The following is a 15,424-nucleotide window of genomic DNA, read 5'->3' as shown; positions in this document are numbered from 1 at the left end:
AACACCCAGAAGCACAAGGTCCTTGTACCCAAGTTCAGCTCACAACAAACCAACCCTGTAAAGTGACACCAATGCCATCCCAAGGGTCTATAGTGGGACCCTGGCTTTTTTCATTCTTTGGTACCGAGGTATAGGTTTAAGAAAAGGTATCCCGTCCCGTCCTACATTTCAGGTCGAGGTGATTTAGTTTACAAATCCTTTTACATTCAAAGGCCCTGGGGTGGGGGGTGGTAGTGGTGGAAATCCATATTAACCTTCAGCCTGGGCACAGACCATTCTGGAAAAGTGGCCTGAGCAGCGGTTGTGGTATGAGCTGTTCCTGTTCAATGTGACTTTCAAACACGCAATTTTCCTGGACTTCCAAAGCAGTAAAAAATTGTGCTTTTAAAACAAAAGTTTATTCTTCTGCTGACTGTCCTAGCACTACAGAACAACATTCAGTCTTGGGCTGGGGACTGAACTGCCCTTTTCCTGCAGAGTCCCTCATCTGGGGGTGGCCTTGCTTCTCTCCTGCACTCCACCTGGGATTCCAGCACACATGGGCCCACCCACGCTCACACCCACACACTAGCACGTGTCTGAAAACCCTCTCTCGAGAACGAGGCTCATCTTATCCTTGCTTCCACTGAGCTCCTTGTAACAACAGGAAAATAATCCTGGACATTTTTGAGAATCAAAACTCCGGCACTACATCCAATTATTTTTTAAGAAATCAAAGTGTGAAAAAAGGGGAGGAGGGGGTGGTTCTTGGAAGACGGCATGACATTTTCAGTTTTACTATTTCAGAGCAAGATCACACACTAACACGCGTGCACATAAGATAAACACATCCTCCCTCCCTTAAAAAAAAAAAAAAGAAGCAAAAATTACGTATCTTAAAATATGAATGGTCTGCTTTTCCTGGCTGGCAAGCCACAGCCACTTGTTCGAAGAATAAGAAAATATTCTGAGCAGGATGGTAAACACACTGAGGTATATATAAAAGGAGAACGCAGGAAAGTTCTCTCTTGCAGCACTTTCAAAATTAAAAAAAAAAAAAAAAATTTCCCCACAAAGATCAAGACCACAGAACAAAATCCAACCCCACAATAACATAGTATGCTTAAGAACACAAAACATCATTATGCAATCTAAATCCTAGTCTTCCATGTTTTATAGTTTTTTTTCCCTTTCCCCCGAAGTAGTTTTTTGTGTTTCCTTGGCTCGATCTACAGAACACACCCTACCAAACACATCCAGTGCCCTCCCAGCCATACAGATCCCAGGCTTGTGCATATCACGCCCCCACGTGGGGCAAGAGGGAATGTGACCCCCGCTGAGGGGCAGTGGGAGGGGGCATGGATGAGGGCCTGCCCAGAGAAGGAAATGTAAAGATTATGAGGTAGATAGAAATTATCACTTCACAGGCTCAGTCCCTGCAGAAAAGATAAGTACATTCATCTGTAAAAAAATAAAGATGAGGTAGGACTTAAGCGATGTTGTACTTTTCTTGTTCTTTTAAAATAAGAAAGAAAGCAAAAAAAAAAGAAAAAAAGAAAAAGAAATTTCCCTGAGACGGTTTCTTCTTGAAATTCAAAAGGAGAGGGACAGCAAGAGAGAGACGCAGACACGCACACCCCAAACAGAGAAGCCTAGAAAACGCGATTAGAAGATGAGGATTCGATTGTTGCCAAAGTCCACCACGACGATCATCCCGTCGGGGGTGACGGCGATGCCGGAGGGGCGGTCCATCTGCCCGAAGCCACTGCCCTGAGAGCCAAACTTGCACAGGAAGCTGCCGTTGGACTCAAACATCTGTACCCGGTGGTTCCTGGAGTCGGCCACGATGATGCGGCCTTCCTGGTCCACGGCCACGCCCTGTGGACGCAGAAACTGCCCGTTGCCAGTGCCCTCAGAGCCCAGGAAGCGTGCAGATTGGCAGTCGGGGTGAATGACAAGGAGGCGGTGGTTGTTGAAGTCGGTGACCACCAAGTGGCCCTCGTGGTTGAAGGCCACCCCTCGTGGGGAGTCAAAGTGCTTCCAGAGAGCCCCCTCGAAGCCATACTTATTCAGGAAGACCCCGTCGGGCCCGAACAGCTGGATCCGGTGGTTCCGTGTATCTGAGACCAGGATCCTACCCTCGGAATTCACTGCCACGTCCCAGGGGTAGTTGAACTGCCCGTTCTTGGTTCCCTTCTCACCAAACTTGAGGAGGAACTGGCCCTCGAAGGTGAAGATCTGGATGCGGTGATTGTCCTTGTCCGCCACCACGATCCTGCGTGAGGCGTCGCAGGCCACCCCGGCCGGCCGGTCAAACTGCCCAGGCCGGGAGCCCAGGGCACCGAACTTGTGGTGGAAGGTGCCACAGGGCTTGAATACCTGGATGCGGTTGTTGCTGCGGTCAGCGACAATGATGTAACCCTCCTTGTCCACGCTCACGCCCCATGGGCGGCAAAGCTTGCCGTCGCTGTCTCCCTCGCTGCCGAAACTCAGGCCCGGGAGCCCGATGCCCACGTAGCTGCGGCCTGACTTGACCACCACCTTGAAGGGGCTGTTCTCGATGTGCTGGTTGCACAGGGTGACGGACACCAGGTGCTCGCCCTCCAGCTGGGGCCGGTAGCTCACCACGTAAGTCCCGTTCTGCTGGTCATTCACCTCCGCTCCAAAAAGGTTGCCATCGGGGCCCAGGACCACAGCAGACATCAGGTCGCCCCCTGAGAGACGGGGCTCCCCATCATGGTCATAACCAATGACAGTGAAGGAGGCCACCTTACCCTGGAGGGCCCGCTTGAGGCCATCACCCGTGGCCTTGGTGAGCGGTGCAAAGGCACCACTGCTGACAAAGCCAAAGGATTTGATGGCCAGGTACAGGGCCTGGTCGGGGGGCGTGAACATGACCCGGTCATCTTCCTGGGGCTGCAGGAGGCTCCGCACGGTCTTCAGCTCCTGCACCTGGGCCAGCATGCGGTCTCGGGCCAGCAGGATGTCCAGCGCCCTGCCCTCCTCCAGGACCTGCTGGACGGCGCTGATGGTGCTCTCGAGCTTGTTGAGGTTCTGCCGCAGCTTCTCCACCTGCAGGTACAGAGACTTGGCTTTCACCTGGCGGATCTTCTCTACCTGGAGGGAAAGGTGGGAGCCGGGAGAAAGAAGACACGGCGCTTTAGAACCAAGTAAAGACAAAGGCACCTAACCCAAATCTAATCATAAGGACAGCCCCATGCTGAAGGACAATAGACAAAGGACAACTGGACTGCACTGCTCAAAAATGTCAAAATAAAAACAGCAAAGGAAGGCTGAGGACATGGTCCAGATGACAGGAAACCGAAGAGTAGTGAGAACTACAGGTAATGGGGCCATCCGGGATTGAATCCTGGATTGTGGGCGGGGGGATGCCTATAACGAAGACTACTAGGACAATCGGTGAAAGTTTTATGGATTGTGGATTAGATACTAGTATTGAATCAATATTAAATTCCTGGATTTGATTATGTCAGAGAACTTCTTTGTTCATTAGAAATAAACACTGTGAATACACAGGGGTAAAGGGATAACGTATCTCTGATTGACTCCCAAATCACATACATACATATACATAGGAAACGATAAGGCAAACGGGGCAAAACATAAACAACTGGTGAAGCTGGGTGAAGGGTATCTAAAGGTCTTTGTATTATTCCCATAACTTTTCTGTAAATTAGAGATCACATGATAAAAAAGTTAAATTCAGCCACCAAGCTCATGTTTCTGAGTGTCTGCATTGTCCCCGGCACTGGAGGTACAGCCGTGACCAAAACATACAAATACGGTCCCTGCCCTCCTAGAGCTTACATTTAAAAATGACAGACAGACATTACGCAAGCAAACGAAGAAATCCCAGATGGTAATTTCAGAGAGTGCCAAGTGCAGAAACAGGAAGGCAGTGACCAGAGAGGCCTGGTTTGGACAATAGCTGTCAGGGACTGGGTCTTTCAAGAGTGGAGACCTGGAAGGTCCCCAACAAGCAAAGGGTCCTTAGCCTGGTGAAACACGCAGGCCCTGAGGGTTTTACGCAGGGGAGTGGTTTGTGCGGATTTATGTTCTTACACCCTCAGCTACGTGGAACCTGGACTGAAGAGGGACAGTGAGGTAAGGGAACATGTGGCTGAAAAACAGAGGTAGAGAGAAAAGTGAACAGATGGGGCGGGGGTCCGCAGAGCCAGCGGGACTTCGCGAACAAAGCCAGTCTTGTGGCAAGACATGGAGCCTGAAATCTCACAGTGCGTGTATGCATGCACACGCACGTGACTAGAGGGTGAAAGGTTGTGTGTAGACAGAATATGGGGAACTCATGAGCGCTAAATCCAGGTTACAAACCCCACTCCCCTAGTCCCCTCTCTTCAATCCTGTGCTGATGAACAGCTTTTAGAATCTTCAACTCAAAAGCGCCATGGACTACAAGGAGCATTCATGTCGTGTTCCTGGTGAATTTACGTCTGTTCTGCAGGATTTAAGGAGCCCTGGTGATGCAGCAGTGAAGAGCTATGGCTGCTAACCAAATGGTCTGCCATTCCAATCCACCAGCCACTCCTTGGAAACCCTGTGGGGCAGTCCTACTACTTTGGCCTATAGGATCGCTATTGAGTCGCAATAGACTTGATGGCAAAAGGTTTTGGTTTTGGTGACACTGCGGCTAAAAATCACTCGGCTGCTAACCCAAGCATTGGTGGTTCTAACCCACCAGCTGCTCCGTGGAGGAAAAATGTGACAGTCTTGCTTCTGTAAAATTTACAGCCTTGCTAACCCTGTAGGGCAGTTCTGCTCTGTCCTATAGGGTCGCTAAGAATCAGAATTGACAGCAGTGGCTTTGGGTTAAGGATTTAAAAAATACGTTGCCCCCCGCCCCCAAAACTGCCCTAGAATCTCAGAACTAAAGAAGAAGGGAAAGACACTGGAAGGATGACAGAGATGTGACAGCTTAAGTTGGCAGGAGACCTTGGTGAAAGGATCTAAGATGTCACAGAGTCATAAAAACAAAGACCAGCAAGGTTCCTGGTTGGCTTAGCAAAAACAGATAAGGTAGTTCTCAGTGGTAAGGCTTTTTCCCATTACATTAATAACCACAACATTTCCGGACCCCATGCCCTAGCTCATCACCGTGGAAGAAGTAGAAGTGAGTTCCCGCCCAGGGTCTCACCAACGGACAGAGTAAAGATAGTCTGAACTCAGGCAAAATTGTGCATTTAAAGGTTTACAACATGGGGTATAATTTTCCATGAACTCACAACTCCAGGAACAAACATCAGCTGTTCAAACTATAAAACTCTTCATCCAGATTACTAAGTGACATCACAACAGATGTTAGACCACATTCCAGAAGGAGAGAAGCCATCTTCAATTTGAACAAAAAAGTGAGGACCTATGAGCTGCCAATCATCATGTTAGCATTGGGAACATTATAGCCCAGTGTAATCTGGTGAAAGCTAACTCATATTGGTTAAGACAATTTTTGCTACTCTTTTACGATCCTACGGAAACCCTGGTGGCGTAGTGGTTAAGTGCTACGGCTGCTAAACAAAGGGTCCGCAGTTTGAATCCGCCAGGTGCTCCTTGGAAACTCTGTGGGGCAGCTCTACTCTGTCCTATAGGGTCGCTATGAGTTGGAATCGACTCGACGGCACTGGGTTGGTTTGGCTTTGATGATCCTACAGCCAAGAATGGTTCCATGAGGCCCAATGAGAAGAATGGAGGAAAGCAAGCCAAAACATCTAGATTCAAATCCTTGCCTATTAAAGGTAAGGGACTACCTTGGTGGTTCTCAACTGACTGAGCAGATCCACCCGTGGTACATTTATAAAATCAAGATGTCCAGAAATACTGAGCCCAAAGCTCCAGGCGTATGGCCCAGAAGACAACCCACCAACCCCACCACACACACAATTGTGAACTTGGCAAGTTTGTCACAACTGCTGGCCTGTATCACTTCCAAGGAAGCCCTCTAAAGATAAAATGCTATGATATATAAACACAGGCTCTCATCTGGTTACGCTATTTGGGAAAATGGCATTTTGTCTAACTGATGATTGCTACCCGACCATTTTGTGTCATTTTGCAGAGAAGGCCATGGCTTCTTCTGCGTGCTCTGTTGATCTGAAAGCCACGGCAAGTCCAGTTCAGAATAAGGATCCACTGTTGGCAGGCTTCTACTCTAAGTGGATTCCCTCAGGCGATGATGACCGTGATTTTGACCCACTGAAACCAGGGTGGGTGTGTGTGTGTGTGTGTGTGTGTTGTGTGTGTTGTGTGTAGCAGAGGAAAAGCTAAGCCCTTTGGTCTTACACTGGGCCAAACCTCTGGTTTTGGTTCTGATCCCTGAAGTTTTGTTGTGTCACTGACTCTGACTCATAGCGACCCCATGTGACAGAGTAGAAATAGTGCCCCATAAGTGGCACGATGTATTTATACACAAGGTTATGTTGCTCCTACAAAGCTGAGTTTGATTTAGCCAAGGCAGTATTCCTGGGTTGTAAACTGGAGGGGAATGGAGCCCTGGTGGTGCAGTAGATTAAGTGTTCGTCTGCTAACCAGGAGATTGGCAGTTCAATTCCACCAGCCACTCCTTGGAAAGCCTATGGGGTAGTTTTACTCCATCCTGCAGGGTTGCTGTGAGTTGGACTCAACGGCAAAAGGTTATTATTCTTATTTTTTAAACCTTCACAGAAGCAGACACGAGGTCTTTCTCCTCCAGAGCCTCTCGGTGGGTTCAAACCACCAACCTTTCAGTTAACAGTTGAGTGCTTAACTGTTGTGCCACAGGGCTCCTTAGTGACTGGTCACCCTAAACTAGGTGGTATAATAATCCCCCAGGGGAGCTGAGTCCACCGGAAACTTCTACGCCATAAAAATTCAGTCAATACTTGACAAATTAAGACTTGGTCCTTACACTCTTGGTTTTCTCTGCAAAATATGAAACTATACAAAATAGTCGGGTAACTTGTTTATTCCCTTTATGTAAAACCCATTGCTGTCGAGTCGATTCCGACTCATAGCAACCCTATGGGACAGAGTAGAACTGCCTCATGGGGTTTCCAAGGAGTGGCTAGTGGATTTGAACTGCCGATCTTTTGGTTAGCAGCCTAAGCTCTTAGCCACTACTTGTGAGAATTAAAAGTGGGAGATTTTATTTATTTAATGCAACTGGGACTATGAGAAAAAACAAAATTTGTCTAACAAAGAGGTATCCTGGAAGAGGGCAGCAGAAAGGCTTTACTGGGAGGGAACAAAAAAATTAGTCATTAGTCAGAGGCGAGGACCCCCACAGGACCTGGGGTGAGGTCTCATAGCAGGAAGTAAAGAGAACAGGACTGAGGTGTGTAAGAACAAGCCAAGGTATTCTGGAATTACCTGAGAATAATTTTTGTAGGCAAGTAGAAACAGTTTGACTCTTTTTTGCCAAACATGCCTCTCCTGAAGTAAAAATGTAATTTCTATTTCTCCTGAGAGAGCACATGAGTCAGCCTCCCAGGAGGGAGAGGAGCTGAGGTAAGACCGGCAGAAAACCACCCCCCCCCCGGCCCCCACAAAGGCCCTTTCATCAGCAAATCCAGAAGAGCCAGTTTGTGTTCACCTCAGAGCTCTCGGGTTGCAGAAGTGGGCCCCTCTCAGTTATAATTAACATTCGTGGGTGGCACGCAAGACAACAGACCATGGAGACCATGGGGCCATCCGAGTGTCTGCAAACAACACTGGGTCCACAACGGAGCTCAAAAAATACTCGCTGAGTTAAATCCGGGACGTTTCCCCCTCAAACGCTCTACTCTTCCTGTCAACTGCAACTGAACAACTGAGCCACATCCCTTGAAAGGTCAGAAGAGGCAGAAAGCAGCTAATTACTAAGCATAACTAAATGGGGAAAAAAAGCAAAATCCAATGTAACTTTTCAGAACGTTTTAGGGCCCAGGAATTAATGAGGGTCCCTTTCAGAAATTGAGATGCTATTCCTACGAACAAATAGCACATACACACAAATGCAGATTTTCCATCAGTTATGTTAAAAACAAACAAACAAAAAACCAACCCAGTTCTAGTCACGTCTATTCTGACTCATGGGGACGCCCCGTGTGCTCAGCACAACCGTATTCCCTAAGAGTTTTTAAGGCTGGGATCACCAGAGACTTCTAAAGCACCTCTGGGTGGGTTCAAAACTGCCAACCTTTCAGCTAGTAGTCAAGTGCTTCACTGCTGCACCACCCAGGGCCTCCAATCAGCTATATACACCTACTCCTCACCTACCGACTATCTCGTTATCCAACATTTCGCATTTACAACAATAGTAAAAAAAAAGAACTATTATCTTTTTGCGCGTTAGGTGGGCATGTTGGCAATGCCTGCAGTGCGGCCCCTCAGGATTGAGGAGGGACTCTGTACAGCCTCTGGGAAGCTGGGCCTTGCTGCCCTGCTCTGTGTCCAGCTGCCGTGCAGAGTAGGCCTCCTCCATAGCCAAGCTGGAGGCAGGGGCAGCACCAAGCCAGCAGGTGCCTGTTCTTGGTTCCCAGCTCCTATGCTGCCTGAGGCCCTGCAGCTCAAAACTGCTGTGGGGTAGGAAGGAAGGAAAGAAAGAGGCATCGAAGACAGTGGTTGGAAGAAATGTGTGTGAGTTTAATGACATCCCAAAGTGCACCCAATTGGGCCTGAAGCCTCTGTGGGGCCAGATGAGTGGCCATGCTCCCAGTGCTCTTGCAGGAAGCCAGAGTCTCAGTGACTCTAGTCCTGGAGGGCAGAGCAGACTCCTGGGGATGGTGAGCAGGGCTTGCAGGGGTGGGAGTGGAGCCTGGAGGTGGGTCGTCAAGAGAAGCTCTGAGCCAGCACAGGAGGGAAGAGAAGTGGTTAAGCCATGGGCCCTCCGCTCACACAGCCTGGCTTGATCCAGCTGTGTCTCCTGGACTTTACACAGGTCACTGGTGGCATAGTGGTTAAGAGCTTGACTTCTTACCAAAAGGTTGGCAGTTTGAATCTACCAGGTGCTCCCTGGAAACCCTCTGGGGCAGTTCTGCTCTGTCCTACAGGGTAGCTGTGAGTTGGAATCGACTCGACAGCCATGGGTTTAGTTGGGTTTGTGGTTTTAGACTTGTCACAGTGAGAAGAACATCAGTAAACCTTAGCTATTACTGTTTCTATGATCATATTTTCTAAATTAAAAAAAAAAAAAACAAAAAAACGAGACAAATGGATGGTCTAAAAACGGGGAAAAAATTCTCTATTTTCAAATAATGCTGATTTTTCTTAAAGACCTGGTCTATGGAATGGAACCACATCGCTAAGTGAGGGGTGTGTGTAGTCTTACTCAAACAGAAGCTTTGGCTGCCCATCATTACAGTGAGTGTGTTTAGAGAACAGAGTTACATCTAAGAACTGACACGGGGTGACGGTCCACCCACAGGCACATGCCCGACTTTTCCCTGAGGACGTAAGATCAGAAAAGATTGGGATGGTGACCTGCACTTTGGTGGAGCGAGTCATCTTTCCAGCTGATTTTATCTCAACAGCACACTAGTGTGTGCTTGCCACCCTCTTCTGCCCCAACAGGAAGAAAGGGCACACACTCCCTGCCCTTACAAGCGGAAAACTGGTCTTCCACAAGGGTCAGGAAGTGGAGCCAGCCAGGATATCAGGAATAGGATGTTTCCTACCAGCCTGCTTCTCTTAACAACAGTTCTGATTGTATTCTCCTTTCTGCTCCTTTTCAGGACACGCAATAAAACTTGAGACTCGTGGGTGCCCGGCCACTTCTGAAAAGCCTTCTTGTACGACTGCATGGCCGGCACCCCCGGTGTTCCGGGGGGCCCTGTATCTTTCTGCCAACAAACTTTTAGGGGAAAACAGCAAGTGTTATAAACTTAGAGCCTGGTCCAGGACTCTGAAAATGAGTCTTCGGAAAGCTCTGCTGTGGTTTACAGAGGAAATGCCGGCGGGGTGGGCGGGCGGCCCACTGTTACCTTCCACAGCAGCTCGCACTCTCGCTCCTCCAGGGCCTTCTTGTGCCTTGCGGTCACCGCTTTGACCTCCGAGTGCACCAGCTTGGCCTTCATCTCCACCTGCTCTGCCACCGCCTGGGCCTGCTCGATGCTCAGCTGGAAAACCAACGAAAGTGTCAATGCACCAGGAGACCCTTTCACTGTCACAGCAAACGCTGAAATCTGCTTTTAGCAGATGTGGACAGCGACCACCCTGGGCCCCCAGACCACCTGACCCACCCTCCTTGGAAAGGGAGTGGACACTCAGGGGAAGACTGGCACCTGTTGGACGTGTAACTGAAGGAGCTGCTGGCAGGCGCTGGATTTCTTTGTAGGAGAAATGGTATCTACACAGCCAACGTCAGGACTATTAAGAGATACCTTGACACAGTAAAACTAGTGTGCAGGGAATGGAGACTGTGAAACGCACAACTCTGGGCACATGAGCAAAGCCAGCATGCTGAGGACATGAGGGTATACAACAGGCTCCCTACTATAGGGTTACCTGTCCCATCGTGGTCAAGGCACGAGCAACACAGCTCATCCCAGCTAGATGCAACACCTAGTGCACATCGGGACTATCATCTGGCCACCTAAGAAACTGTGCCCTGTGGTCAGGGACCGCCTGGCAGAGCTGTCTGCTCACCACCACACACCCCCACCTTGTACCAGGACCCTGAGTAAATCAGCTGGTTTAATCAGACATATTATTGTTCATAAAAAATTAATCCAGACAGAAGTCCTGGTGGTTTTCATTAATATTACATGACACATCTTGAAAAGCCACAAGGATCTCTATGAGATACTGAGGTATTAAATCAGGGAATCCTGCTGCTAATAGTACCACAGGTTCTATAGCAGATGACCCAGGTCAGGTGGGGCCTTGGGACACGGGGGTTGGAGCCCAAGTGGTAGGGTGACCAAACCATCTGGTCTGCGCTAGACTGAGGTGTTCCCGTGACACGGACTTTCGGTGTTCACACCAGAACAGGACAGTCCTGGGGAAGCCTGGATGGTTGGTCATCCTAGGAGATGGGTAATCCACATTCCAACCCTGGGTCCCTCTCCCTTTAGCTGTAAGGCCTTGGACAAGCTCCGGGGCCTCTCAGACCCTGGTAAAGGGCGGATGTAAGGAAATACACGGTGATACATGGAAACTGCTGAACATAACAAACACTGTCGCTATTAATGGTGCTCAGCTGACAAAAACACCTGGAAAGACAGCCCAACTATCCTTTCCCCTCAGCCATTACCTCTCACCACATCAGAGGCTTGGTCATGGAATTAGGCCTACTAACGATTCCCATCTTTACGTTTTAAAAAAAACTGTAGTAAAATACACAGAACATAAAACTCACCATTAGTGACCTTCACAATGGTGCTAGACCATAGTCACTATCCAGTTCCAGAACATTTCCATTATCCCCAAGGAAACCCCGTACCTATTAACTCCCCACACCATACTCTCCCTAGACCGTGGCAACCAATAATCTGCTTTCTGTCCCTATGGATTTGCCTATTCCAACACTGCAGATAAGGAATCCTACAGTATGCGGGATGCCTCATTTTTATGAATACTCTTCGGGCCAAACAGTGACTCCTTCAGTCACTTACTATCTGGGCCCCTATTTACCACCTTGAAGAGGACTGATATTCACAGCATGCAAGCTGCACCTACATGCATTTCCAGTTGGCTAAGCTCCTTAAGCTCACCGTGCCTCAATTTCCTTTCAAGTAACTAGGGTTAACGACACCAGTACCAGCTGCGGCCCAAGCTGACTCTGACTCAGGGTGACTCCATGTGTCTCCAAGTAGAACTCTGCTTCACAGAGTTTTCAATAGCTGTTCTCCCCCGACCCCATGGAAGTGGACCACCAGGCCCTTCTTCCAAGGCACCTCTAGGTAGACCTGAACCTCCAACCTTTCGGTTAGCAGCCAAGTGTGTTACCCATTTGTACCACTCAGGTACTCCTGTACAGCTACCCTCAGAACACCCATGACTGACAGATTTACTGTACTCTCTGCCTCAATCCCTGTGAAGCCTAAGGATCCACTGAGCTTTCCGGAGCTACTTGGGCTCATCTGGAAGGCTCACAGGCTCTCCACAGGCTAGAATCTTTCTCTTCCAACTTTACCTATTTCAAAACCTAGCTCAGGTCGCTTCCTTCCTGAAGCTAAAAGTGGCTGACGCCTTCCCATGTTTCTGCTGTCTTTACAATTCTGTTCCTCCTGCCCCCCGCCCCCGCTGCCAATATATACCAAACACAGCGGGATCTAAGTCCATGCAACTTGGCCATCTGGCTTGTAACAGAAACAAAATATAAATTTCATATTGTGTAGGTCCCTGGCCTTAGGTAGCCAACAAACAAACTGAAGCAGGCCGGTGCATATCTAAATTACCCAGAAGATAAAAAATTAGAATAACCAGTCAAACGTGCGAGTGTGGATATAAGCAGACATCATCACGGGACTGATGACTTTCAAATGTCTCAGAATTCACGAAGAAAAAGCGAAACCTCACTAGACATTAAGAACGGAGAGAATTTCATGTCGGAAACTGGTTAAATGTGAGATGGAAGGGCAAAGGGGATGCTGAGGCTAACAGAGACGGACAATAACTGCAGGAAGGAGCAATGAGCCCTTGGGCTGGGAGAACAAAGTTGTGACAACCCAGAAGTGTGGAAGAAGGGCTGAGCCCAGCTAATTCTGGGGGTGGCAAAAGCTGGATGCTGGAACCAACATCTGCTGCCAGGGTGAAGAAAGGGTGCTACTGAGAATAGAAGAAGCATGTCCCTTCTTCCAATTTCCAGACATGTGGTTGGAAGAGTCACAGCCCCAGCATCACAAGGCAAGACTATGAACATGCTGACTAGAGCCGGGATAGCAGAGCTCAGTAATCTAGACAGTCAGTTTTTAGATATGGTCGTTATTAATCAGCACAAAGTTGCTGTCCAAGTTAGTATCTGACCAAGACAACCAAGCCCGTGTCCGTGACATTTTTTAACCACTGCCTCAGTTGAAAAGCAGAAGCTGCAAACAGATTTATTTATAATAATGCCATGTTATGTGCCAGCTGGCCTTTATATAAAAATCAGAAAATGTGGCAACAGTAGACCCGCATTCCTCCAGGGTAAGCACTGGCTGGAGAGAGCACAGGGCATCCCCTGTGCAGAGCGGATGGGTTTACCTTCTCTCCCCTTGGCTGGGCTTGCTCTCATGTGTCCTGCCAGGCCCCAACAGGTCCTTGTGTTAGAAACTCCAGTTCTATGATAAGAACTGCCTGTTTCTTTCATTTTTCAAACAGGCAAAAGGAATGCAAAACTCTATGGCAACTTGAGTCATCACCCAGCATGCAAGGATAACATCATTTCTTGGGTAGAGAGTCATAAAGGCTAGATGTGTAGAGGGCAACATAGGTTTCCCCTAAACTGTACACACCCCAATCAAGCACTGCATTCCAAGATGTGCAGACCAGGTCAGGGCCTGGTAAACTGGTTCCTGATCTAAAACAGGAAGTTTGAAGCAGACACAAGGCAGATGGGTTGGGGACTTCCAATTTCCAAAACAGGAATGCACACTCTGCCCGTAAGAAAAGAGAATCACCCAACAAGCATGGGAATAGAGAGAAAATGTTACCATCTCTTAAATGTTAACAGATTTAATCAGATGTGGGAAAGTTAAGGGTCTCGATCCGGGCAGGTGAGACAGGCAGCACATGTCAACCAACTGTTGAATGGTGGCCATTCGTGGACGCGAGGAGTCGAAGGCCAAATGGAGGTTTCCTGGCAAAGAGTGCAGGCATCCATTAGCGATGTCTGCTGTGGACAGTAGTGTTGGCATGATGGCTACTTGATAATCAAAGGGTAATAAAGAATTCAGATACCACCCATAAACTCTTAGGCTACCATACTGTTTATGGGAGCTATCGTACTTGACTCTAAAATGTAATTTTTATCACGTTAACATCTTTGAAACTAGGGCTCATACTACAATTGCCAGTATTTTTTTATTAGTTACACATAAAATAAACATGCATCTTACGACCAATGGCATCTTAAATGTGATGAAATACATTAACTAAATCATCAGGGCTGTCTCAGGTGGATATTAACTACTCCTGAGCCTTGTTACTGTCATCCCCGGGGATTTGTGCACATCAAGAACTCCTACATAAATGACCAAAATGTACTTCCAGGGAGAGAGTCAAAGTGAAAGCAATGGAATATTCTACGAAGTAATAAAAGTGGTCAGTTTTAGAGCACTGATGAAGCGGATGAAAGTATCTTCTGTGCTTTGTTTGTTGTACACCTTCCTCAGGTATGAATTCTCTTTATCAGACAATCTAGAATTAATTCAGGGATTTACTTCTGGGTGTCTTCTCTAGACCTAAGACTTTCAAGTTAAAAACAAGACAAAGTTTGAGTCTCTTAGAGTTGTTAACTTAGGAATCTGAGAGTCAACTGTACATGTGATACTTGGCAGTTAATATTGGATAAAATCCAAATATTCACGGGAGAAATGTACCTTTTATGTATATATACTCTCCATCCAGAAATGATTTATGGGAAGCTTACAACATCACACAAACCAATCCTGAAATTAAGTGGATGAGAACATCAGGACTGGATGTGTCCAAGACAGACGGCCTCACCAGGGAGGTTAACACACAGACTGACTGCTGTACAGGGCAGCTTATTTGTTGTAGGAGAGGAACCAGTAGAAACCTCAAGCCTTCTGGCACCAACACAAACGCAGAAACTTGATCAGTGGAGTGATTTGGGGTCCAGAAGACCCTGCAGAGAGGCAGAAAACACCTCTGCTGTGTCTCTTGGGAGGTGTATTATCTCCAACCATGGAGAGGAAACCGACAAGTGTCCCTGGTTAAATAACGGTGGAGGGAGTCCATGAAGGTTCTTTCTTAAAAAAGCTGCTAAGTGGAAATTAAAACACCTGATCCCCAAGTAGTGCCGAGTCCAGGTACATTGTAATGTGTCACTGAGGACTCGTTTAAGGGTGGCGTAAGTTTTATGGAAACCCTGGTGGCGTAGTGGTTAAGTGCTACAGCTGTTAACCGCAGGGTCGGCAGTTCAAATCCACCAGGCACTCCTTGGAAACTCTATGGGGCAATTCTACCCTGTCCTATAGGGTCGCTATGGGTTGGAATCAACTTGACTGCACTGGGTGAGTAAGTTTTATAAGGCTTTAAATCTAGCTGAATAAGGAAGATTGAAGAAGAATTGATGCCTTTGAACTGTGGTGTTGGCGAAGAATATTGAATATACCATGGACTGCCAGAAGAACAAAGAAATCTTTCTTGGAAGAAGTACAAGAATGCTCCTTAGAAGCAAGGATGGCGAGACTGTGTCTTATATACTTTGGACATGTTGTCAAGAGGGATCAGTCCCTGGAGAAGGATGTCATGCTTGGCAGAGTACACGGTCAGCGGAAAAGAGGAA

General features: G+C 47.8%; 1 protein-coding gene across 1 annotated transcript in view; it reads right to left on the bottom strand.

Moving 5' to 3' along the window:
• Positions 1-1,467: 1,467 nt before the first annotated feature.
• TRIM71 (tripartite motif containing 71) overlaps positions 1,468-15,424 on the bottom strand; it is an 83,398-nt gene continuing 69,441 nt past the window's right edge. The window contains exons 3-4 of the mRNA XM_010595587.3: positions 9,951-10,085; positions 1,468-3,096 (exon numbers count right to left, since the gene is read on the bottom strand). Coding sequence (XP_010593889.2) covers positions 1,645-3,096; positions 9,951-10,085 — 1,587 coding nt within the window. The 3' untranslated portion in view covers positions 1,468-1,644. The remainder of the gene's footprint in view (positions 3,097-9,950; positions 10,086-15,424) is intronic.

This window comes from Loxodonta africana, chromosome 27, assembly GCF_030014295.1.
Source record: "Loxodonta africana isolate mLoxAfr1 chromosome 27, mLoxAfr1.hap2, whole genome shotgun sequence".
NCBI lineage: Eukaryota > Metazoa > Chordata > Mammalia > Proboscidea > Elephantidae > Loxodonta > Loxodonta africana.
The sequence above is the reverse complement of the archived record's forward strand: the minus strand, read 5'-3'. Positions and strand labels throughout refer to the sequence as shown.